This window comes from Barbus barbus (genome assembly GCF_936440315.1).
Source record: "Barbus barbus genome assembly, chromosome: 17".
Classification (NCBI taxonomy): domain Eukaryota; kingdom Metazoa; phylum Chordata; class Actinopteri; order Cypriniformes; family Cyprinidae; genus Barbus; species Barbus barbus.
This window is the reverse complement of record NC_136745.1, coordinates 23015143-23041960: the sequence shown is the minus strand read 5'-3', so window position 1 is coordinate 23041960 and position 26818 is coordinate 23015143. Positions and strand designations below refer to the sequence as shown.

General features: G+C 39.6%; 1 protein-coding gene across 1 annotated transcript; it reads left to right on the top strand.

Moving 5' to 3' along the window:
- The first annotated feature begins 4919 nt into the window (after positions 1-4919).
- On the top strand, positions 4920-26574 carry LOC306883425 (apelin). The gene is made up of 3 exons (XM_079438673.1): positions 4920-5284; positions 17624-17796; positions 22510-26574. Exons 1-2 carry the CDS (start codon positions 5218-5220, stop codon positions 17788-17790), a joined length of 234 nt encoding a protein of 77 aa, XP_079294799.1. The 5' UTR covers positions 4920-5217; the 3' UTR covers positions 17791-17796; positions 22510-26574.
- Positions 26575-26818: the final 244 nt, after the last annotated feature.

Sequence of the window (26818 nt, the reverse complement as noted above, 5' to 3'; positions counted from 1 at the left end):
GAGTCCCTGATCACACTGAAAAATGACCCGAACTTGCACTCCCCCCTTACAGGTGGAAACCGAGGCACGACCCACAGGAACGATTTATGATATGGATTCGGCAGCCTCTGAGCTGGTCATTAAGTAGTACGGGTCATTAGCCTTTTTTGCCCATTTTAGCTGATAACAATACGCAGCTGCACCTCGAGAACTATTGCTTTGGACTTTATGCATGACACAAAATAAATTGTATTTACGGCTCTGCGCACTAAGGCAACGCTACACGGTGGAGTGTGAATTGTTTTGTTATTCTTCACAGACAGAGCAAAGAGAATTCATAACAGGGAAGGTGTCAGTCCATCAAAGACGAATTTCACAGAGATAAGAAACAAAGACCGGGTTCAAAACACTGCCACTCCACCATAGCTTTTATGGAGGCTTTTTATTTCCTATTCACTCAAAGCCAAAAGCGGGAATCCACTGCCTTTCCACACCTCACATTCTTCCCTTCAATTCTGAAACTGTGTGTCACCTCCAGAAAATAACAGACTGAGCTTCTGACAATGACTTTGAGGATAGTGAGTGAAACAGCAATCCATCAGCGCAGCCATGGCAAATGTAGGGTAAAAACGCGCTGCTTCTTTTACAGCAGATGACCCTGTAACTGCACTTGATACATCCGTTTCTTTATTGACTCCTCTCCTTGTCTTTTGTTCACCTTGGCCTGATTGCATCAGAGCAAATAATGACCTCTTCATGAAAATGACTGCAATTTTCCTGCAAAAGTCCCTGGTGCTGGCAGACTGCTGCAGCAATACACAGAGGAGAGAACGGCAGACGTTTAACTGATGCTAATGATGAAATTAAAAACGCAGGCCACTAATGAGGACAGAAAAAAGACTAGAATACGAAAATCTTTAACGTGCTATAACACCTTGTTTTGCATAATTAGCACTTTCCTTTGTCGGTTCACAATTTCTGTGCAACAGTTGTTGTTTTTCATGTCCACTGATTGCAACCTCACATTTTCGGACACGTTCCAGACTAAACATGAAGTGTGCAACACCTGGAATATCGGTTATCGCACATTAATGGAATCTAAGATTAGCCTGGCAGCAGAAACTGTAAACAGGAGAAATTTTCGAGAAAGGATAGCGTGGTCATTTGCAGATCCTTCATGAAGATGAAGATCATAAGAGATGATGGACGAGTGGGCATTGTCCGACTTCAAAGTCCTGTTCAGGAACACTTAAAGCCCGTGTGCCGCTACCGCTCATCCTGAAAGCAGTCTCTTATCTCTCAACTTGCATCAGTTCCACAGACTCTGATCCACAGCCAGCCTGACACTCTACTTTCTAACTCTGAGAACTTACAACCAGCATCCATTCAAACCAAGCCGGCCGTTTCTAAACTGCGTGCAACGGTGTGAATTGATCGCAAGTCCGATAAGCAGAATATCATCGGGGAGGAAAAGGGAACACGCTCTGCTATGGCTTTCTCTATGACCTCTCAATTTGTTTTGACTTCTTTTCATCTTACTGCTACAATAAATGAACTCTGGATCTGGATGAACCGCATATCTCTTCTTTTAGATCAGTTTTTTTTAACATGACAGAGACAGGAGAGAAAGCAGAGAGGAAAAAACACTGCTAAAGGAAGGAAGGATCTGGAAAGCAGTGCATATAGAAAAACAACAGCACCATTAGAAGTCCAAAGAACCATGAGAAAAGTTGGCATGTATCTCCAGTGCACACAAAAGTCCACTAAGCACACGGCTATAAAGAATCCCAGAGATGTATTCATTAGAGCCTTTGAGACACAGACAGCCGGGTGACTTCAAAATCAGCGCTTGCATTATCTGGCACCTGTGAAACTATCCCAGAGATGCACATCTCTGATTAGATGCTGGCTGTACAGTCAATGCTATTGTGAGTTTGTTTTTTTAAGGTTTCTGGAGTAAACCTATGACAAAGAGTATGTGGGCTTCAGACTGCATCAAGACATCTCGGTTTAAAAACAAGACAGCTCATTGATTATGCACAAGGACCATAGGGTTTTCCTGAAACATGCCTTTAACTGCAATATGAACTGTCTTGTACAAGACCAATAAAATAAAATAAAAAATATGTAGATCTGACCTGTTCTATGAATAAAATAAAATATGAATCAATGTCAACATATTGATCATGCAAAGGTCAAAATAACGTACTAGTACTAAATAAAAAAATACAAATAAAATAGTTATATACAATGCAACTCTTTACATGTAAAGGTGAAAACCAAATTGCATTTTAAAATATATTCACATAGAATTATGGAGACAGCTGCTGCTGAGTCACGCAACAGTGGAGCCAGTGTTCACTGGAGATAATTGGCTAGCCACAAATCCTCTGCAATAAATTTCCATAAAAGCAACTCACGGCACCAGAAAAAAAACTAATTGCACATTAGTAAAGAAATTACTGGAAAAAAAATCAACCCCTTATCTACAGTACGAGAACTGCATGGTTGGTTTATATTGAATAGCCATGGCTGGTTAGACAAGATTATGGGATGAAAGTTTAATCCATTGATCTGATGTTTGATATGGGGAATGTGTGTATATTTCAATATTTCACTAATTAAGCTTCACTGCCAAAAGTAGCTAAACATTACAGAACATTAAGTAGTTCTTGGCTTTTCAATGTTTACAGGCCTGGAAAACAATACTCACTATATGATGGTGTGCTTCAGTAGCCCGACTATTTGAAACCAGCAGATCCCTCAACAGCATTAACAAACATCCGCCCGCATTTATTCAGGTACTGTGTTTGATGCCTGGACTAAACACAGATACAATTAAGAGGCGGATAACAAACAGGAAGAGCATTAATCAAGAATGCAGGCAAATCATAAGGTAAACATTTCATGTCATAAGTTGCCATTTATAGCTTCGGATGAAAAAACACCTGTTGATTTTTCTGTATTGCTAGATATCACTAAACTTGAGTGGGCGTCAGCTTTGTTTTCTATGACCCAGACTGAATTCAATTTAACTGGGAGGATATTCACTCTTCACTATTAATAAATCGCTAAATCAGGAAGGGTTTTGGATGATGAATGGCATCGGCATGTGAAAGCGGTAGCTGACTGGCAGCGTGCATGACATTCCTACCTTCAAAGCGCTTCCTGTAAACATCCAAGTACTTCCTGTGAGGTCAGATATGCCAGGTGCATCATGAACATGTCTTATAACAAAGCAACGTGGAAAAATTTGCAGCTCTGAATTTAAAATGAGAATAAACAGCATAAGGTACTTAAAATGTCACACACAAAGAGGATTAAAAGTAATTTGGTGCAATTTTTGGGGACTTTACAACCACACTTAAGTCATGCATGCTCTTATGTATCTTTCTCCAGCATTACAACATGCCATTCATACTCTACTGGAAATTACAGTTACATTTTGTAAATTTATCTTTGTTTTATATTTGTTTATATTAATTCTTACATTAATATTTTCATTAAAATGACTAAATTGACTGAGGCATGTTTGAGTAGATACCAGCCAAACATAAAACCTGGACAGTGTTCTTCAACAAATTATCTCCTGGCTAAAATTAGTTCGCTTGAGGATAAGCACCTTCAGACTTTGCATTGGACAGTACCAGACGAGAGGATTACTTCACAAAGAGCGAAGGCTTCAAGTGGACCGTGCTAAAATGGAAGGCGCTCATGTTGTTAGGTCTGAAGAGGGTGTTACAGACATGCTTGCCTGGGGCGGATGACCACAGGAAACAATTCCACATGGAGCCACGGCCCCACAAATGAGAATTTAAGAGAGCAAAATTCAGGTTGCCTTGAGAAGCCACTTCGTTTGTTTAAAATGTATTTCATTCCTGAATAAGCATCAGTGGAATTTAGACTATAGCATCTTTCAGACTCTTGGAAATGAAAAGATCATCAACAGTGGTTTTAATTGTTTGATCAAAATATTTTTAACACAAAGTATTTTGAATCCTCATATTTAGTCTTGAAAGACACAGAATGATGCATTATGAACACTGAACTAGTAATGAGAAGATATTTTTGTAACAAAACCATATGGCAGGCATCTTGATTAAAACATTTCTGACAACATTGCAGCACATAATACGTTCATCCGTCCTCAACTGCCCCAGTCTCTTGGCCTTTAGCTACATTTGTATTTAATTCTCTTAGTGACTGGATTATGGGAATGTCCATCTGGGCGTTGAGAAAGAATAGGGTGCCATAAACAGTTTAAATCGTGGCAGATTAATGGCACCAGAGTTTCTAAATACAAATACAAATGAAAACAAATATTTCAAGCAAAAAACAACTAAACTAATGGAATAAGCTTACAATACACAAACTTTACATGGATATAATTCACGGACAATACAAGAAATGTTTTATTGCTTCAAGGCTTTTTCATATCACTCACCATTCAATATGAGAAATGAAACCCTTCCTGTTTATTGGACGACAGAAAATTTGTGCAGTACCCAGTGTACCTCTGCTCAGATTTTTATCAGGCCTTTTGTTCTTGCAGAGAATGGAAATCTATACACAGTGCAAAACAAATGACTCAGAATCAGCAAATCAAAGAAAACACTGAAAGAACTGATAAGTTTTCCTCTATCACACACAAAATAGACAGAAAATGTGCCACCCAGTTTATGGAAATGAACTGTGTGGGTCTGTTCAACTGGTCAACGTGTATGAGCAGATGTTTAAGAGAAGAAAACCATCTTTCCTTCATGTGATGTTGTTTCCTGACATGCACCACCTAAACAATTTTGAGAAGGGTATCTGTTTGGCTAATTTCAGAAAGCTGCCCTCTTCCTCTCTCTCTCAGTGGGAGGGTTAATGATGATTGTGAAGGGGGGGTCCCCCCAGAGTCAGGGATACATAAGCAACATGAGGGACTTGGGCTCCTTATCCAAGACAAACCGACTCTCTTCACACTCACCGGACTTCCAATTCACAAAAGAGAAACGCGCACATCACGGCAGGAGAACTCCGACAGAAACCTGCCCTCAAACTTAGCGGCGCTGTCACACACTTGCACACAGATATACAAACACATTCAGCCACACACACACACTGAAGAGCAAACAGTCTCTCTCTCTCTCTTTCTCTCTCGCTCACCCACTCTCCTCTCCCTCCCATCCACACACGCACACCACTACAGTATATCAGCTAGCGACTGGCAGGGAAACGGAGGGGAGAGCAGAAATGAATGTGAAGATCTTGACGCTGGTGATTGTGCTGGTGGTTTCTCTGCTGTGTTCAGCCAGTGCTGGTAAGTCGGGAGCGTGACGGCTGTTGCTCGGAGCCTCCCCGTGTTTATCTTTTTCTCTCTGCTGTTAGTCTTGGGCTTGGGAATGGGCAGCTGTAGTTGATCAGTTACCCAGCATGGTTAGCCTTCTGGGGCTGGGGAGAGGAGGGAAACGGCACCTGGCTGCGCGCTGTACTGCACTGCAGAGGTTTGGCTTGTTATTGTGCCCGTTTAATGAAGTTAATTGTGCCATTGGTGAATTGCTTGCCGACTTTACCGTGACATATGTAGGAAAATAACAGCAATGGTTATGATGTTGATGATTCTTCCTGGTGTCATGTAACGCTTGGCTTTCTAGGATTATGTACTCCTGGATGCCGTAAATGTAAGGTGTATGTCTATACGGTATTGTGGTGCATGAAATGAGGTGTTAAAAACAGCAGATGGTTGTATAATTTGCATTTCACAACGAAAACGTCAATATTATCTCTTTAAAGGTGTATATGATTCTTTTTCTTTTGGGCTGTGCCACATCATGGATGAATTCTCAGGGCTGAAGCTACATAGATTAGACTTCCTATAATTTATTCCAGAAACAATCTGCTATTGTACTGTTATGTAATTGGTGCTCAAACACCATGGCTTTTTTCATCTGCCTCTACAATAAAACCTATTATGAAGGGTGTCACACAAGTCTCAAAGCTCTGACTGAGAGCTCGAGTCAGGTGACCAGTGGCCACCCTGCAGATGTGATGCAGGTAACAGGCTCATGTTAAAAAACAACTGTGACCCTTGTGTAAACGCTCACATCTCTCTAAAGTCCGACTGCTGGGAAGCATGTGTGTTTGAAGGGTGCTGGCTAGTGGCTACTCTGTGTATCAAACTGCCCCTTACACCCTGCACCACACACGTTTGTTACAGAGACGCTGCTATTTTGGTCTCTGCACGAGTAAATGGGAAGCAATTACCTTGCATTACAGTCAGTGTCGTTTTTCACTCTCCCTGCATGTGTGTGGAGTCTGAGCCTGATCCTCGGAAGGACAGGATCAGGCTCAGTAGCTACGGCTACTTATGTTTGATCCGGGTCAGACTGCCTGCTTGTCGTTATTAGTAGTTAGGATGGAGAGATGGAGGTGAGGGAGCCGTGGGGAGCCGGAGCTGCGTGCTGTCGCGGGAAGGTGTTGGAAGCGGCTCGGTGTGTAGGCAGCGGGTGTGAAGCCTTTCATCTTCAGACAAACGCTTTTCCAGTACACTGGGAGTTTGTTGGAAATTGGCATCCGTCTCAACCGTATGATGGGGGTGATCTATGCACTGCTTTTTCTCAGGTTGAAAGAGGGTGGGGATGCGGAGGAGAAGTCATGGTGCAACAGGCGACAACGGCTTCACTACCGCATGCATTGAGTGTCACTCAGCAGAACGGCTGCGGCCCTGCTAATCTCGTCTGTGCATACCTCAATCTGCTCGCCTTGTAATGGGCTTCCCCTCAAGAATGGGCAAATCTCTAGCGCATTGAGCCGTCCATAATTCATCCTGAAAGCAATCTGTCTTCCACTCTCAAGTCTGGTATGTAAACACTTCATATTGTGGAAACAGTTCAGCCACTCTGAGTTGTCAGTCAGAGTCCGGTATCGACGCATCATCTTTCAAAGTCACAGAAGCGCGGGATGAATCCTTTCAAATACAGTCTCGAGAGCAAACACGCATGCACATAAATCCTGAGATGGTATCATTTTAGCTACTTGGTTTGTCCTCTTCGTCCAGGTGAGGGTGTAGAGATCAGATCTCTGGCTTTATCTGTTTGAAATTAGCTTTTTGGAAAAGGGCGATTTCATGCAAGCTGTCCACAATGCTATTATTTGCTATTAAAATTTGAAGTAGCGTTAGAGATCTTGCACGGGCTTGTCGCTTGTCGTGCATCCTGGGTCGGCTTGAGACCCCTGTAAAACAAATATAGGGCTCATTAGGAAATCTTCAGGCACAGTGTTTTTTTAGAAGAAGAAAAGAGGGGAAAGAGCAGGATATTTTGTGAAATAACACTAGTGGCCCTGTGCTAACAGCATGCAGGAAGCATTAAATCATAATTCCATGCGTCCACCTAATAGGAAGAAGGTGTTTGCGGCTATGCACTTGATTATAGGGGCCGTGGAGAGTACACAAACAGCCAAACTTTTCCAGATGTCCTGTGATAACATGATAATCGTATCCGAACAGCATGAAGGAGATGAGCGCTACAGAAAGGTCATTACAGGATTATGGAGAATCATTCAGCGGTGCTTTAAGGCATGATAGGTTTTTGGCTGAGTTCCTCTCTTTCACAAGCATGCACGCACACACGTGCACATGCTCACACACACACACACACATACAGGGGGTCAGTGACTCAGATCTATTTTATGACTAACCTGGATATCCTCTATGGTTTCACTGTAAGGACTGCAGCGTAATTTATCAGAGACTGCAACACAGAGGGATGTGCAAATAAACTGCGAACAAGAATTTAATGTGATATACCAATATGGATATACTCACCCTCATGTCGTTCCAAACTCGCATGACTTTTTTCAGCTTCTGACTACAAATGGAAAATGTTGGATGTTCATGCTGATTTTTTAATGCAATGAAAGTGAGAAGGTGATCAAACTACAAAAATAAACAAAGCACCATGAATTTATTATAACAGTAATAGTAATATCACAATATAATAACAATAATGACTTTTCTGCTGCATTTCAAGTGTTCTGAAGCCTAGCTCAGTATGAAAAGACAAATTTATTTAAATAAAAAATCTTTAATTTCTTGCAATCTGAATATGTGCACATATGTCATGTTTACATATGAACAAACATGAAAGAGTTGCGGTAGAGGAGAAGATTATCAGTGAATATTACATTTAATTTCATGTGGCATCAGAAGACTTCATGCATCTCAAATGGTTGAGCATGGCGCTAGCAACACCAGTGTCATAGGTTTGATACCCAGAGATTGCATGAACTGACAAAAGTTGCTTTGGATTAAACTGACTGCTTAATTGATAAATTTAAATATTTCACGTAAGAAAGAAAATCAAAAAAGTTTGTAACTGAAGACATGAAGGTGGCATGAAGTTGATCAATTCTCCGAACAATTACTACTTTTTATATAATGTACAAAGTTGCATAGAATTTTCTTTAAAATACATAATGCCCTTTCAAATAGATCAAACAAAGTGTCATCTGCACTCTCTGCCAACTTGTTGCACCCTTTTATAAATACTTCAGAAATATCTGCCTGGAGATGTGGAAGTGGTTATTTTTTCCGGCTACATGGCTTGGCAGAGCAGAACCAATAAAACAGTGCCCTTTATAAAACGGAGTACATTTACTGAGCTCTATTATAACTCATGTGGTAAAGACATGGGGTAACCTTTGAGAAAAGCTCCCCAGTGGCAGGACAGTGGATGTCTTGACGTGTGATTGTTACAGGCCAGCATAACGCAATTCAGAGCACTCTGAATAAATCAGATCACCTCCACCATCAGACTTAAACAGATGCAGAGGAGAAATCCTGAAAAGTGCTGATGGAGGAGAAAGAAAAGAAAAAAGTGATTGTTCCGCCTTCTGATGTGGTGAGGAACACAGCCGCTAAAATATTAAAAGGTCTTTAAAACTTCACAGCAGGTGGTCTTCCCATATTTGCAGGTGGACAAATGTGGGGAATATAATGGGTTTGATGCCAAAATTTATTCAAATGGATGCTTGCTAACTACTCTCTCTCATCTGGCTTAGCTACATGCCGCCTGCACCCACAAGCAAGCTGACGAACCATTAGCTAGGCCCCTTCCACTAAACATCAGAAAACATATCCCCTCAACACCCCCAAAATCTCCCTCTCTTTCCCCAACTTTTTAATTAAAGCCAGATACACCGAACGCCTTGCTGCGTCCACAGGGGCCCGGTATTAACCTGATTTATGGCTCCCTTTTCAAATATTAAACGTTACATTTATTGTGGTTGCTGATCAGATATGATCAGAGTGGACATTTTTATGAACAGCGAGGCAAAATGCTGTATAAATATTTCAAGTCGGCAAGTAAATGTGCTTTAATTATTTTCATGCTCAATTTGAAGAGCAAGGAATGAAAAACACAATTGCAGCACACAGGCCTGGTTTTGTTCGTATTTAACCGCAGAAGAATAGCGCATTGTTGTTTGTACTTCTATAGCGAGCTTTCCCAGATTATTTCAGAAGTATATAACATCAAACCTAGCTTGATTTAAGGCTTCTGCTGCTGCATTAAATCACACAGAGCCGGGTTATGATTGCTCTGAGCGGTACGGATGTGAGAAACTGACTGGACTGTTTATGAGACGTGTTTGAGAGTTTTTGGAACACTTTACTGATGCCCCCACTGGGACTACCCATAATTCCAAGCCTTGAGGTACAAGATATCTGTGTTATGCCTTCAATTTCATTGTTCTAAATATTATGCCACCAATACAAGCCCAAGCCTCAATGTGTTCTCTGATCTCTGTAATACAGGGCAATGCACATTAAATGTAGCACCTCTATACATATTTTCCTTATAAAGCAATTATTATGAACTATTCTGATAAGTATACTGAATATTTGAATGTCATCCAGACACTGCATATCTGATACAATAAGAAATTTGTTTTTAAAATGTCCAGAAGGAACAATTCGTAACTGAAAGATATTAGGTGTCAAAGCAAATCTTAGCATGCTTTATCATTTCCTGTCTTTCAGTATAGAATGGATGAGGTATATGCATGATAGTTGATATCATATCCCATAGGAAACAAAACATACTGTTGCGTTGACGAATAAGTCTTGTTTGTTAAACTAGCATGTAGAAATTTGAACCGGATTCTGGAAATACATATACAATTCAGACAGAGAGTTTATTCAAAGATTGTGAAGCTTTACATTTAATCTTATTCGGGTTAAACAGTATGGTTAATATACCAGCCTACATAAACAAAAAAGGTAAATGAACTGTCAGTAATTAAAAACGGCCTGTAACTTGACCCACAAAGTTACTGTGAGAACCAGGGCAAATGTTCTAAAACAAAAACACTCCATCATGCAACAAAGCAGCCATTCACATCTGAGCTGTTAATCACGCACCATCAGTCAGTTCTCGTCCACATGACACACGTGTATCTTTTCATGACTGATTGTTTGGTGTGATCTCAGCTGGATAAATCCAAGCATGCACCGGTTGACACTCATTTCAGTACCTCGGCACTGGGCCCGAAGCAGGAGAATTGAAGCTACGTCGTCACACATCCACTTTAAAGACAGTATGCATGCGGGCTCACAGCTGACAGCACAATAGTAAGGGGTGGAGGTCATTACCGATTAGAGAGCCCTTGGAAATAGACTGCCGGAGAATCCCATCTCTAAAGAGCTAGCGTTTTCTTGATGATTACCAACATGCTGAGTTTGAGCCCATCACTGCTGACGAGAATATTCGGGTCTCGATCACCGCCGAGGCAAATCCTCTTTGAGACTGCATGCTGTTTTTCCCTGGAAGCCAATTCAGAAGAAATTGCACTTAAGATGCTTTGCATGATAGGCTCTCTTGATTTTCTTGTACTTAAAGGTCCAACCTGCAGTAACCTCTACCCAGCGATTCACCCCTACAAGTCTGAAGAGCTGGTGCGAGAGCTTGAGCAAGTCTTAATCAGCCTTCTCCCCTTTTTTTTCATCTTTTCTTTCTCTCAGCACATCATTAGCAGTCAAGGCAGCAGCCATAGCGCTTTGAACCTGCAGCTCTCTGATCATTCGGAACCGGGCCATTTCTAACCACATTATTATAGCTTAGCACTAATTTGGGTCATGTGTAGTTTGCTTGCAAGGCTGCACATCATCTGAGAGTGTCAGAAACGATCAGAGAACGGCGCGGTGACAAGAAGCTACAGCCACTTTTATCAGAGCGCCACTCTTATTTTCAGTAACGGAGCTCAACGTGGAGGTGTGGGAAAGTCTGTGAACTTTTCATGCTATTTTGTTCCTCTGCAGAGTTGCAGAACACAATGCACGCCTTCATTTCCTCCTGCAAGCCGCGTGCTATCACAGCAGCACAATTCTGAATATCAAACAGCCCCCGTTACAATGGAGTACAATGCAAATGACTGCTGATCTGATGGACAGGGAAAGGGTTAAGAAATCTTACTGACTACCTCATTCTAATAATGGACCTATGCTGAAATTTGTAAACTGGGAAACCTGATCCATTCCTGCTAACAATGTCATTCTCTTGCTCCTCAGTGAGTGCCTTTCATAGCGGCTGCCATGGAAACGTGGTTTGAGAGCACGTTAGAGATTGGTACCAGTTTATGCCAAGGCCCTGCGCTACTGGTAAGCATGCGATAAGCAGAGCAGCGACTCCAGGCTTCAAAAGGCCAGGCTGCTGATTTCAGATGCCGCTCTGGGAGTCCTACTGGCTTCTTTAACTTCATTTCCATATCAGAGGTAGTATATTTAGGGACATAATAGCACACTGTTAGGAAATTTTGTGTAACAGGGTCTTATTTATGAGCTAGGCAAGTGATTCATACTGGGGTTTCATGCTAATTAACGTGTCTCATTCTAGGCATAATGCTCATGATCAAGTGTGACTAGCTAAAGGATAGTCTTAGCGGGCATCAAATTGGCATGCCTGCGTGTGTGGCGGAGAAAAAAGCTGCTAAGTGTGGAGCTCTCTCTCTCTTATTTCATTGAATGAATGTCCTCTGAGACACTGGGGATCACGCCTCTGACGTCACACACCGTCAGCTATGGTTACACCCTCATGGGACTCCACACCTCTTCTCGCACATATGCAAGGCAAAACAAAGCATCGACAGTCACGCACATGCACATTCATTCACCAAATTCTTTTGGGAATTATTTGGTCTGAATGGAAATTATTAGAATGCAGTGTTTACTCACACACAGCATAAAAGCCACACCTTTCTGTGTGCAATTTCATACATAAGATGAAAAGGATTCATGTGCAGCCAAGCATTAACGAGTGCATTTACATGTATATCAAAATCAGTTTAGAATACAACTGGGCTAACGGACAAATACTGTACCAAATACCAGCCTGATCTTGTTAGCATTTATAGATATTGGTATCAAATGTTTTCACACAACATTTTGTATGTCTGGACATTTTGTACACATCTAAAACATAAAAATATGTACATATACCCAGCTTAAAATCTTTACAAATCCTTTCTATTTTTATTATAAATATACTAGTATAAATATATTTACTTTACAATTACATACACTACTGTTGTAGTGGATGCAGTGAATTAGTCAAAAAGGAAGCAAAGACTTTGATATTGTTACAAAAGATTTCTTTTTTAAATAAATGGAGTTTTTAACTTTTATTCGTCAAAGAATCCTGAAAATGGTGTCCAAAAATATAAAGCAGTACAACTGAATATATTAATTAAAAATATATTAAAATATAAAATCATTATTTTACATTACAATAATATTTCACAATATTAGTCTTTTACTGTATAAATCTTACCAGCCTCAAAACTTATATATATATATATATATATATATATATATATATATATATATATACCGCCAGATATTTTTGACTTGACTAATAAAAATGTAATATTCAATTAATTCTATTTTATGATTTCTCTGTAGTTGTTCATTCAAAAAATGCATTCTAGCAGTTGTCAGTATGTAAATAATACATTTCACTGTCTATGCAAACATACAAAACTGCATGTGTGCCAGAACCACATTTTTTATAGGAACAGCTACATAAACCAGTTAATATATGACCCTACACATTGCCTGCTTTTAAATGTAAGATGCCTGTAAGTGCAATCAAAGTCTTCTAAAGGCCTGTTAACTTTTTCTGTTCATACATGCACAGATTCTCACACTAAAGCCTCACACAAAACCTCATTAGCTTCAGACTGCTATTAAAAACAAAAGATAAGACATTACACAAACCTCCATAACACTTTGTGTCACCTTTGACTTATGATGTGGCTGTGTTGCCGGTATTCATTATGCATGTTTGTGGAGACGCCCTTACAAGAGCTGTTATGACTGCAGTCTCATGCTGTGGAGAGAGTGAGGCTGGATGTCTGACAAACACGATCCTCTCATCATACCCACCGCTGCATTCGTGTCTCCACAATAAATAGATAGGGTGCGTCAAGGAGAATATTCAGTAAACAATGACAATTAATTAAATATTCCTGTATAATATTGCTCAAACAAACTAACCAAGCGAGACTGTTTTGATTCACATAGACGGAGCAATTATAATACACATTGATTGGTTGTTGCATTCGGATGATTTAAGATGGGTGGTGGTGGAGGTGCTAGAAGGGCAAATGTTTAAGCAGAGATAATGCATGTAGTACAACCAGCCATAAATAAGGGTTGCCCTCTCCTCACCTGGTTCTGCTTTGCGTGTAAGTAGATCTAATCTCTCACTTCCTGGAGTAGTGAGTAAAAGATTAGATCCATCTGGTGCCCCAAGCTTAAAGGTCTTCCGACTAGCCTAAACTTTGTATCTATTGGAAGTCACGGTTCTTTATTTGTCGTGTAGTGTGTTTGTACAGGGAGTGTATTGTAAATTTAGGCCAGTCTGAGACATTCGGTAAACCATTCATCAGATTGTGCTCGTCTCTTTATAAACGTTGCCTACCTTGGGCCTCTCTCTCCCTGTCAGGAAAGTGCTGGGTGATGGATAACTCTCTCGGCTCAGAGGCAGCCCTGGGATTTACAGGGACACACTATCAGACACAAGGTGTCCAGTGGAGGCAAGGCACGGCGAGGCAGTCGTGTTAAAAACTCAACATAATGGATAGCACCCAAGGAGTGTGGTACTAGAGGATGCTTAAAGGGATAGTTCACCTAAAAATGACAAAACCAAAATTACAACATAGGTTGATTAAAAACGTGCCTATAACTCCAAAAAACAAACAAACAAAACAACAACCTTACCTATACATACAATTCACTGCAGTTTCACGGCATTTTCACACAAATTATGATTACATGGGCAGATTATTAATTGCACAATTTTATGTTATAACCTCAAAAAACACTTTTACCATGCATGATTGTTAAACAAATATATTTTGACATTTGCATCACATAACAAGCTCCACATATATGAAGTAGTAAACTTGCTCAGTAGCTCACCTAGTAAAGTGCACACTAGGGTACAGGTCCTGTGAAACACGAGTTGCAATAAGAGCTCAAAGACTTGCTGAAGCACGCTAAAATTGTATAGTTGCTGCAGCAAATGTGTTTTTATGGCACGTTTGCTTTTGTTAACTCCATTGGTTAAGTTTAGTGTAGGTGGTACTTTATATGATGTACAATATATGTACAATAACCACCAGCCAACAGCCAGATATGTATAATAACCACCAACCAATAGCCGGATTCATGGTCATCTGTTTCAAAGAATATTTCAAAGCAGTTTTAGCACGATTTATTAGCACGACAATTTAGTTGAAAATTTCACTTTGTCTATGAAAGTGCCAAACGTGCAAGAAGGAACAAGATAATATTTTGCAGAAATGTCGCCAGGGTTTACACTCACCTTTATGACTTTCCTCTGTGGAACAGAAAATAATATTTTTTGAAAAACTGTTTTTATCTATACAACGAAAGTCAAAACCACACCGGACGACGTTGTCTTTTATTGTATGGAAAAATAATTAAAAATAACCACTGTTCCACAGAAAAAAGAAAGAACAGACAGAATTTTCATGTTTGGAGGAACTATCAAGGTCTTCAAATAAGACTCTTGGTTTCATGAGAAACATATATTGGAATATTACCTCCTGACTTGCTTGTCATTAGATGGTGAACCTGGAAGAAATTATGTCGGTGAGAAGGAGGCCCACTATCAGCACCATCAGATCTAATGCAATCAGGAGGCTAGAGCATTTTTATCCCTGAGAAGGTCTAGTAAACAAGCAGCAAGTTAGGGAAGATCCCATCATCAGCATATGCCATCTATTATAGTATATCCACGGTTATTGCTCTTGTCACTTTGTATTCGCCACAGCGTGGAAAGATACAGCCCGCAGAGGAACTATGCAGATTGAGAAGAAGCCAAGAGTCATAAAACAGACAATGAAGTGATTCTGAGTGCTTAAAATAGACCTCCCTCTTCATCAGTCCAACGCATGTCTTGAGTTCATTCATAAACGCTGTTCTCATCACTACCAGAAATTATTTTTAGCAGCCTTCTTCTTGTTTGTGGCCTAGGATGACAGTGTTCTGAGAGATTTGCTCCCCTCAAAGCTAAGCGGGCAGCAAATGCTGCCTGTCAGATGGTGATGGCATGAAACAACATAACTGTGTCATTACGGAGAGGTTTATGACAGATGCCGATAGAAGAGCCGCAGTGATGTGCTGTGTTCAGCTCAGCCAGGTGTAATTACAGCCTCTTCTGCCTGCCTGGCCAAAAACATTGTCTTTTTGCCCCCTCAGAGAGATTTCAAGACTATTCCTCACGCTAGCTGAACAATATGTTGGTTGAGTGATTATGGTACTGGAAAAGCAAAAAAGACTTCTCAAAGTTGATCCTGAGTGTTTTAAAGGGGACATTTCTGACCACATGGAGCCTTTTTACATGTTAAACCCTTCAGATTATGTAAAAAAAAAACTTGAATGCAGACAGAATGTGTAAACTTGCTTCATTTCTGGAGAAATAACAGGAGGATAATGCTTGGATTAGCAGGCCTGGTGGAAAGATGGGTTTTAGCGTGGTTTCCGTCTTTCATGAGACACTGAAATATGCAATAAAGTCTTTCTGTGGGGCAAATGAATTAGTCCACTGTTCGGCGAATTAGTCTACTGTGAATGTGTAATGTGTCAACTAAAGGCGATTAGTTTATAAATGTAATTTGAGCTGTCAGGAATTTTAAAATATAGTTTGAGGATATTTAACTCATAAGCAGACTTACAGGCAACGTGTTTAGCCTCACGGCATCCAGTCACTAGCCATTCTGTATGATTAGCAACTCAAATCATATAGCGTTAGCTGCTTGTTGTGAATTAAAAACAGATTGTCGTGAAGAGAAGACAAGAAAACTGCATTTATTTGTTCAAACCAAATATCTAAAAGATCTAATATCAAGCTCATTCTCACAGCAACTTTTTGTTTAATTCACAACAATTGCTTGTGTTGTGATATTTTCCAACAAAAAAAAAAAAGCTGTTCCCTGTAGACTTCTTAATATATGTTGTCTGTCACTCCCCACGGAGATGTTAGGAATGTCTTGACCCAATGAGAGTAATCTCATTCAAGTTCTTGCTGGGAAAAGGTTAATGGGATTCTCTGTTTACTCTGTAGGATAGGCATTTGTTGAGCTCTCACTGAAAGATTCCTTTTTTAAGACATTTCTGCTGGCATTTTTTTTGCATGCGTTGGAGTTAAAGACAAACATAGATAAAAATGTTAAGACAGAAAGACGTATGCATAAAAGGAAGATGAATTTAGAAGAACCGCATGAATAATCTTCATGCGCTTCAGAGGAAAGAGGATAGCATGTATGTGTATAGTGAGGAATGAAGGATTGGAGAGCAGTGGCCTGAAACGGAAATCATAACTGATGATTGACCAAGCACGTTTACCCATTCATCCCCTTCTATAATGTAGGAAAAGACAAGTCTAATTGATTCTAGCTTCTGTCATTAGGAAGACTGGGAACTTTCCAATGGAAAGACATCCAATCCCTATGAGCACTCAAAAGCCAATTCAAGACTTGAATGGGAGATCAGTGACATCAGATAGTGCTGATCAAGGTCTCCCCAAAACCTCCCAGAATGTTTGCTCTCTCCGGAGGACTTTGTTTGATTTTTCTAAAGAGGTGAGAGGTTAGGGACGCACTGATGTGGATCAAGCTGTGGATATGAGACGGGCTTAAAGGATCTACTCACACTTATTGAGAGATGACTGGAAACATCTGAGCACACTCACAATCGAGCAGTGTCTCCCCAGTGTTCTTGAGACAGGCACCTCTCACATGATGTGAGAAGTTCAAAGATTTGTATGTAAACAGTGTGTGTGACTGTGCTGAGATTTTTGGTAGTTGCTGCTGCAATAAATTATTTTACAGATTTTTCTTAAAGGTGAAATGCGTATGTTTTACTTATCTCAAATTAATATTCAATATAAATTGTTAAAATATTTTGTTTTATATCAACTTTAACTGTAAGACATTGGCTCAGCCAATGGTGTGGTTTTGGGGTCGGGGTTGTTTGGAAACATTATTTTTTGCAATTCAGTGACACACTTCACCTTTAACCAAAGTGAATGTTTTATGTTAGGTTTCATAATTCACATACCCTCTTTCTGTTTCGCAGGTCCAATGGCCTCCACCGAGCATAGCAAAGAGCTAGAGGAGGTGGGCAGCATGAGGACTCCTTTGCGGCAGAATTCCGCTCGAGCCGGTCGGAGCCAAAGACCTTCTGGCTGGAGGAGGAGACGCCCTCGACCCCGCCTCTCCCATAAGGGGCCCATGCCATTTTAGAGCAAGGTCAGTTTGACATTACCAACGCAATAGACTGAAAGCAAAAATAAGAGCGCAACAGAATATGAGTAACTAATATGAGGTGTAAAAAACAATATTCTAATTAAATTTTCATTTATAAATGGACATGGATAGGCCTTGAGGGAAGCAGCACCTGTCTCAATTTCTGAAGTTTCGTTGAGTGCATATTGAGAAAGGCTGGGAATTCTGGAGAATAACATGTGGAAAGGGAGACTGTGATTGACAGAAACCCGCTTGCTCATTCACTTCTTCCATGAATTATAGATTACTAGCGGCACACAAAAACTGCATGTCTTTACGAGATATCCAAACTTTAGATTGCTGGTTTTTGTGGTTCCAATCTCCTCCAGCAGATCTACAAAACCCATACAGAGTGGAATATAATACATTGTCAATGTTGTATTATATCTGAGTCAACATGATTCTGTTATCCTAATAATGGCAATTAAACTCCCTATCCAAAGATAATACTCGTGAATCTCATTTGAACTGCTTCAGCTTGTTTTTCGCATCAAAAAAGGATATTTAACTTAATGTCTAGATAAACAATTCCTCAGGCAAGCACTTTAATCTTTTTGTCTAATAAAAGTGTTTTCTCTGTCTACAAACATTGTCTCCATGAAATTTCCAGTGATGTAGCACCAAAGACTTTATTTTAATATGGACTCTATTAAGGAAACATTCAAGTTACAATGTCAATAAATAAAAGAGAACTGTATCTGACAGATCCTATCAGCACATTTACATTTGATTACTTAGTCTTCGCACTAAAATGCTGACACACAGTTTTGTGGTTTAAAGAAAAAAATCTGTGGATGGCAGAGAGACTCATTCACAGCTTTTGTTACAGTCCACACAGTAAGATGTCTGAACTGAGTAAAATGTCCCTACAGACCACAACACAAGCCTCGCCATAAATTAACCTTATATAAGAACAGAATCTATCGAGAAGGACAAGTCAGCTCTTTAAGGCATAGTTAATCATGAGACATGAGGGCAATAAAAAATCCCAAACCCTCAAATCCACCACAGTTTTACAATCTATAGTGAATTACATTTTTCCCTCTTGACAAACAATTCCTATTCATATACTTCATCAATCCAAGGGAAAACACCATCTTAACATCCACAGAGGTAGACACAAAGAGCCAGGTCTGTGCATGTACTCCCATCCCGACCAATAAAACGCACAGATCCTTTGAGTGAGTTGGGCAGTCAATGCTTGTTTTGATCCCCAGCATACTGGCAGCACAATGAGGGGAGCTGCAGAAGTTGTGTAGCTCCATTAAATGGAACGGCTCAGTGACTCACAATGTGGAGTCCACAAACAGCACTTCAACCCCAAACAAGACGAAGATTTCTCTTTCATTCGGCTCCTTCTTCAGCTCCCTTCATGCCTTACGAGGGTTCAAAGTTCACGTCTTTTAGCGCATTCACCCACATTCCTTTGGGCCCAGTCTGTTAAACCAGTCCATTTGAGGCAACGAATGTGCCAATCAAGCCTGTGGTACCAAACCCCCAAAAATTTTCTTTTAATCCACTCACAGTTCATTATTTCCAAAATCTGATACATTTACATTTATATTCATTTCCTTGACAGACATTTTATCGCTAAAGAGAACATGTTGTCATAATTACTGTATGGACACAGTACAGTAAATCAGTCCATGGCCCAGATGGGGCTCCCACTAAAGTGTTTGACCTGCATCTGGCTAGTGTACAACATCTCACATTTTGTGCAGTGTGAGAAACGTAGCCTCACACTTCATCATCTATGGCTAAAACGGGGCACAGACTGACCGGAGCAATTAACTCTCCTCAAGGGCTGATAACAGACAGAGAACCACCGAACAAGGCCACAGTGGAGGCACTTGAAAGGCTTTCTCTCTTTTTTTAATACTGCACCACCTTGCCTGCAGATGAGAAGGATGTCTTCGTTAAAAGCTTGACTAACTACTTCTTTTCATACAAGAGTATAAAGGAAATCATTGCTAGTGTAGAATTGTGAGCTTACAAGTTAACACCAAGGGGATGGATAAGTGTTGATAAAAACGTTCTAGAAAAAATTCCTTTAGTATCCTTAAAGGAATCTACAGAGTTCACAGTTGAAGGAATAGTTGAACAAAAAATTTAACTCGCGTCTCACGCCTCATGTCGTCCAGTCACTACACATTCTGTATGATTTCAAGGCTGTATGATTAGCAACTCAAATCAAATGGCGTTAGCTGCTTGTTGTGAATTAAAACAGATTAAAAACAGAACATTTTGTCATAATTTACTCACCCTCACATCGTTCCAAACCTGTAGTTTCTTTCTTATGCTGAACATCAAAGAAGATATTTTGAACAATTTTGAAGAACCAAACAGTTCATGGTCCCCATTGACTTCCATAATAGGGAAAGAAATACTATGGAAGTCAATGGGGACCATGAACTGTTTGATTACCAGCATTCCTCAAAATATCTTCAACATAAGAAAGAAACTGATACAGGTTTGGAACGACAGGAGGGTGAGTAAATGATGATATAATTTCCATTTTTGAATGAACTATTACTTTAAGCTCAGTCAACAGCATTTATGACAATTTTTGTTTTCTTTCTTTCTTTTTAAAGGAAAGAGTAAGAGTAAATAGCCAATTTTTTAAGAATTTAAAACTATTAATTTTTCTGTTAAAACCTGCGCATTATTTAAGCTTAAATTGTTCTTGTCATTTTTTTGATCATTTAATGATTCTAGGCACTATGTTGTCCTGGCAATAAACTGTTGTTAAGTTGTATATACAGAAATAGTTAGTAAACATTTTTCACACTGAAATCTTGTTAACATACTGTTTACATCTGTTGGTTATACCATTAAAACACTGAGTATATTAGCATTTACAGATTGGCCCTATTTACTTCAATTGTAAATTCTCACTCTAATGTTTGTTTATTTTTAAACAAAAGAAGGAAAAAGTCATTTTTGTGGTAAATGTACATTCTGCCACAAGTGCTTTTGATTGACCTTAACTTGCCTGCATATGAACGGCCAATCTAACTAAACAACATGTTGGATAAGGCTTCCTCATTGTGAATGCTCTAGAAAGTAAACTGAAAAGGAGGTTAAAACCTCAGCTGAAGATTACGAGAATTGAAGGTTGTGGTAATGGAACACAAGCAACACAAGAATGAACAACCCGTTACAAGATCCAGATGCCACAACATATAAGAGGAACAGCACATGTTGAGGGACCTCCTCTTCAAAGACTTCCTAGCACAAAGGCACTGCATTGCACAGCGCTAGAAATTGGAAATCTGCCTCATTCAGTACCAAGGGGAACACTGGATGATTAGAAAGCAACTGCTTGAGACAAAGTTCCTCTTTTAAAGTGCCCGCAACTCGCTGACAATTGACATGATGTCATACAGCATAAACAAATAAACATGAGTTACAAACAAAACATGGTTTAGATAAGAATCTCTGTTGCTGCACTGTACATGACTCAAATGCACCACTATGCAGGTGTAAGAAAAGAATAAAAACATGGTTCTTATCATTCAATGGGCACTGTTGTACTGGAAGAATGAAGCTCATTGACATCTAAAGCTATCTGAAATCTTTGTGAAGTCATGAAACAAACACTAAAAGATGACTTCACTGGTTTACATAGATTCCTTGCTCAAAGTAAAGTGTAAGAACAGAATTGTAGTGTTGCGCTCTAAATGCATACATCATATCAGTTTATAAAAGCAGAATCCTAATCATCATGGAATCTCATAAGTGACAGACTTGAAGCTGCAAATCGTTTCAGTAGTTTTGCATTAGCATTTTGCTGAACTAAAAGTGTGATAGCTTAAACGGATAGTTCAGCCAAAAAGGAAAATTCTATCATTTACTCACCCTCATGTTATTCCAAATCTGTAAAACTTTTTTTGTCCTCTGGAACATTAAAATATATTTTAAAGAATGTTGGTAACCAAAGTCAGTTAAAAAAATACGATAGAAGTCAATGGGAACCAAAACTTTTTGCTTACCAATATTATTCAAAATATCTTCTTTTTTTTTGTGTTCCACAAAAGTAAGAAATGCATACAGTTTTGGAAGAACGTGAGGGTAAATAAATCCTGACTGAATTTAAATTTTTGGGTGGACTATAGTACAGGACACAAATATCGGGAAAAATAATACATTTTACTTAGTTTGAACTATTTAAATGGATATCTTTGAATACCGAATGAAACATTTCCCTCTCCTTGTCTGCCATTTTGTCCCCCCCCCCATACACACACACATTTTTCAGCTTGTCCCAATGGATTATACTGCTGCCTTCACCAATTTTGCTAGCAATTTCGTAGTTTACCAAAAAAACTAAATTTCTGTCACCCTTTTATCATTCCAAGCATGCACTGTCTTGTAGATATTTTAAAATATCAATTTTTCCACCCTCAAAAAAACACTGAAAGTCAATGGGGTCCAATGTTGTTGTTGTAGTTTTTAATCTGAATGCACAATTATGATCCATAATGTAAACTGTAATATCTACTCTGATGTTTTTTAATGAGCTTTAGGATTATCAAAAATTTAATGACTTGCTCTTTTTTTTTTTTAGCTGTTGTGTTCAGTACAGGTAGTGGACATGTGCTTATTAGTAAAACTACAGAAAAACACTGTTGGTTCCTGCATTGTACCTTATTCATGTGTCTTTTCTTTTGTCCACAGGCACAGCTTAGAGTGCCCTCCCCCTTGGTTCTGATTTCTATGCTCTTCCTTTGCCTTGGGGGGCCTTGCAACAAGGGGTCTTTGCTAGCCCAGCCTGAAGAGTGATGTCCATAGCACCTGCTGGTTCTTCAAGCAACTCTTCTTCTGTCCACAAAAAAACCAGGACAAGCCACTCATCCTCAGCTCAACGAAGAATTGTGGGCCGGGAATGGGGGTGGGGGGTATTGAGCCCGAGCTATCAGATTCTGTCTCTCTCTGTCTGTCTCTCTCCTCCTGTGGTTTTCCTCATTTGCTTTCTAGAGCCCTTTCATGGCCACACTTTGCATGATGTGTGAGCAGTGGGGAGCCTGGTCTAAACAGTTATAGTCCGAAAGCGTCAGTTTCTTCTCCGAGGTGTGCTAGTCCCATTCCCTCCAGTGTGAAGGTGACCACAGCGCTTTGTCCCATTGCTACGTGTTGGCAACTCTTGGCTTATAAATGGCGTTTATGAGGGAAGAAAGTGGCAGGGAATCTAAAGTAAAGGCACAAATGCTCAGGCCCATTATGGCCATGTCAGCAACGTAAATATTTTACATCTTACACAATTTACCATCTACCTACAGCAAAAATTGGCCAGTTTGCTTAATAATGGCATCACTGATTGCATTTACATGACAAACGGCTCACAAATGCAATTATCAAAAATGGTTTCTCGTAAAATCTTGACCAAAAAGTAGTTCTTAATGAGATAAATTCCATTTAACTCATCAAGTTTTGTATGTATCCAAAATGTATGCACATTGTATAAGCATCCACAATGCTGATTGTAATGTAAATGCAATCAGTGTTATAGGGTTCAGTTATAATTACTGATTACATAATTACCTCTAAATATGTTGAATGACTATATAATTCATTGGCACATCTATTTAAAACAGCTTGATTACATCTCATCGTGCTGTCCAATGGTCATTATACATCATCCTACCAATGAGCCTAAGAGTTGTCAGCCATCTGAAGCTTAAGGATAAAGCCACAGTGTCTCATTATCAAAATCACACTCCACTTCCATGAGCGTGAGATCATCGTCCTGAGCCCTCTTCTCCTCCCCCATGACACATGCTGCTTTACAGCAGAGATACATGACTGTTAACTGGCCAGGGTGATCTGCTTTACACGGCGGACCATCTCTCCTTTTAATGAAGTGCCAAATAGCAAATCTACTCCACAGTGCTGCCAGGAGAAGAAAAGTAAACATGTTACCTCTTATCTTGGGGGAAGCATAACATCTAACCATATGTACGCATTTTGCCATTTGTTTGAACATTCAATGTAAAGGCAACGGTAGCATGGTTTCAAGACATTAGACCAAAAAAAAGAGAAAGAAATTTCCTTACAGATCTGATGATTTTCCCCTTGACCGGATTCTTTGACAGAACTCTATGCCTTTATTTGACATCATACTGGAAATGATTTCTCATTCTTTTGTTGTTATTTTTGTTATATTTCAGTTAATTTCTCAGGGTGCTGTGACACAAGCCTGTATGGTCTATATTACATGCATTTATTTAAGAAACACACATTATTTGTATTCACACCATTTAGCTTCATGCTTATGTATCCACCACTTTTTAGCTGCATATTCAGACTATGTTTTTACAAGCCATTATTGTTTTCTCCCCATTGGGAGCAGTTGCCTTTTGAGTTTGAGCCTCTTTGGCACAGGTGGCCACAGCCTGGTTATTAAACCCCATTGCTAATCGGTTTTAGATTGGAATCACTAAAATCTCTTTCAAGTCCGATAGAGCTCACAAGACAAATTGGCATAGAAAGACCACACCACCTTAGCGTTCAACTGATTTATGATGTAATAATCTATAAAAATGAGCAATCCTTGGCTTAGGCATCGTCAAACCTTTCAGTAAGATACAAATTATGAGGCTGAGATGAGAGGCTTTTATGAGACTGTTAGCTAGACTCATAATTTTGACGGTTAATTGGACATTGCAGCAAATTAGCATTTGAGTCCCTCCCCCATTTCCTGTTTGACGTTTCTCTGTGGTTACGGAAAAAATGAAAGTCATCACGTATATATCCACAAACATCACCTCGCGGCAAAATCAGCTCTTTATAAGAGAATGCCTAAAAACCCAGCCAAGCTCACTTCGATTAAAAATGTATTGAATCTTAGGGCACTGTGAATACTAATAATTCCAGTCACGCCATGATTATTTTATACCCTCAGACAGAGATGTGGATTTCATTAACGCTTTCTCAGAACGATAGTGCTCCCGAGAGCTCTGCTTCATGGATCAGTAGGTCAGAACGCAGAGAAGATCCAAGTTTGGGCGGCTGAGTTGCAGTACACTTCATCTGAAGAGTTGGAGGTGCAGAGTAATGCCTGTATCCATACTGTTGATCATGAATGTATCTTCACCATCCTCACCAGAGCTGAGCTGACGGCCGTCGAGCAGTGTTTCAGTTCAGTTCAAGCCTTGAGTTTTGAAAAACTAGCCCGTCACTGCTACATACGACAACCGACCCCAATCCCCCTTCCCACCGAAGGAGATGGTTATCGTTTCATCAAACATCCAAAGACAAATAAGACAAAATCCAAAGCTTGCTATAGCAGAGACCCCTATCAATCACTTGGCTTTTCTCCAACACCTCTCTGTATGGACATGCAAGGCCGCACTTTTGCAATTCCATTATGCTGCTGGAAAAGTAAATCCTGAAAGCAAGTCTTTTGGCATGTAATGGTTTTCCAGTGTCTTGTGACAATTAAATTGACTGATTCTTGTCTAGCTGGTTGTCCAAAGCCTACTTTTCGATAGAGTGTGGAAAGCTGTATTTTATTTTTGTGTGTATGGTCGTATAAAAGTGTAGAAAATATAGTCTGCTGCACAGTATGTCGTGGACACAAAAGAGCTTTCTCACCCTCCTCTGCCGTCAAACCTGGGCCGTCGTCCCTGTCAGCACATCAGGTTAATGGAGCTTGTGGTGTCAAGAGAACAAGCATGTCCAGACTCAAAACTGAAATGGCAAACACACACATTATTCTTACAGAGCACAAATCACTTTCTATAAATGTTTTTTTTTCTCTCACATGAGAAACTCATTCTTACTCGATCACGTGTTTCTGCCCATATCACGTGTTTCTGCCCAAGTCCTATGCACTTGTACGCACGTTCCACATAGTCATTGAGAGGTCTTTAGTTTAAGTACAGACCTTTTCATGGGATAAAGGGATCCAGAAGCTGTTTTGTATGTTAAAAACAGAGCTGTGACGATTGATGCGTTCCCCTCGGGTCTTAATTGACGTATAAAAGCAACGGCTTCAATACAAAACTCCCCTTTGCCCTTGTGATTCATTGCAAGACATTCATTAGCAGACAGTGTTCTGCTTTCATATTTGACACAAAGAGAAAATGCCCATTTGGCCGTTTGTTTTCCATTAGCTCGTCACGGTGCATATAAAATGCGGTGAACAGATCGAGTAACTGAAATTCAATCCCAACAGTTCACAAATGTTCACCAACTGGTTGGGACGCTAAGAATGATCTGATTATTCTGTTGCTTCGAACAAGACTTCACACCCATAAAGAGCTCTAACCTCTATCCAAAACACGCATCCATACTCATGGCCTGTTTGTTCAGCACACCCATCCATTTCAATTCTCAAAATCTGTAGTCAGGCCTGGCATTTCAACAGTATTAGTTGGCCACAAGAAAAGCAGCATAACGGCAAGGTATTATTCCTCCTCTTTATTCCTGTTGGAGGTGTGTGCTCATCAAACTCACCTGGCCAAATGTACAGTCCCTGTCTCTGTTTTGATGTTGAACTGGGCAAAAACAAATTAATAAATAAATGAATTGAACAAGTATATCAGAAATGGTTGAAATACTGTGTACATATTTGAACTTTTGGTTTCTAATTTATAAAAGATAAGCTTTAGCTCTTGGAGTACTTATTTTATTTTTTTTCCTTTCATGCGTAGCTTTGTGTTTTTATTTTCTATTTCTGTAAAGTGTGTAAATATATCTTTATGATAATAAGTAATATTAAAAAATCTTATTTTAAGAAACAAGTGTGAGTTTGTCCTTTTTCTTTAAAAAGATCAACAAAAATAATTTGCCATTCATAATCATTTTTATCATTTATGTTGAAAAAGATACATTTTCTACCCCATTATGATATTAACACATGATAAGCTGAATTATTAGGATCTAGTTAACACTGATGGTTTGATAACCAGATAGGTCACTTACTTCAGAAATCTTGATTGGATAGACTTGGATAGACTTAGATAGTGACCCAAAAAATTAAATT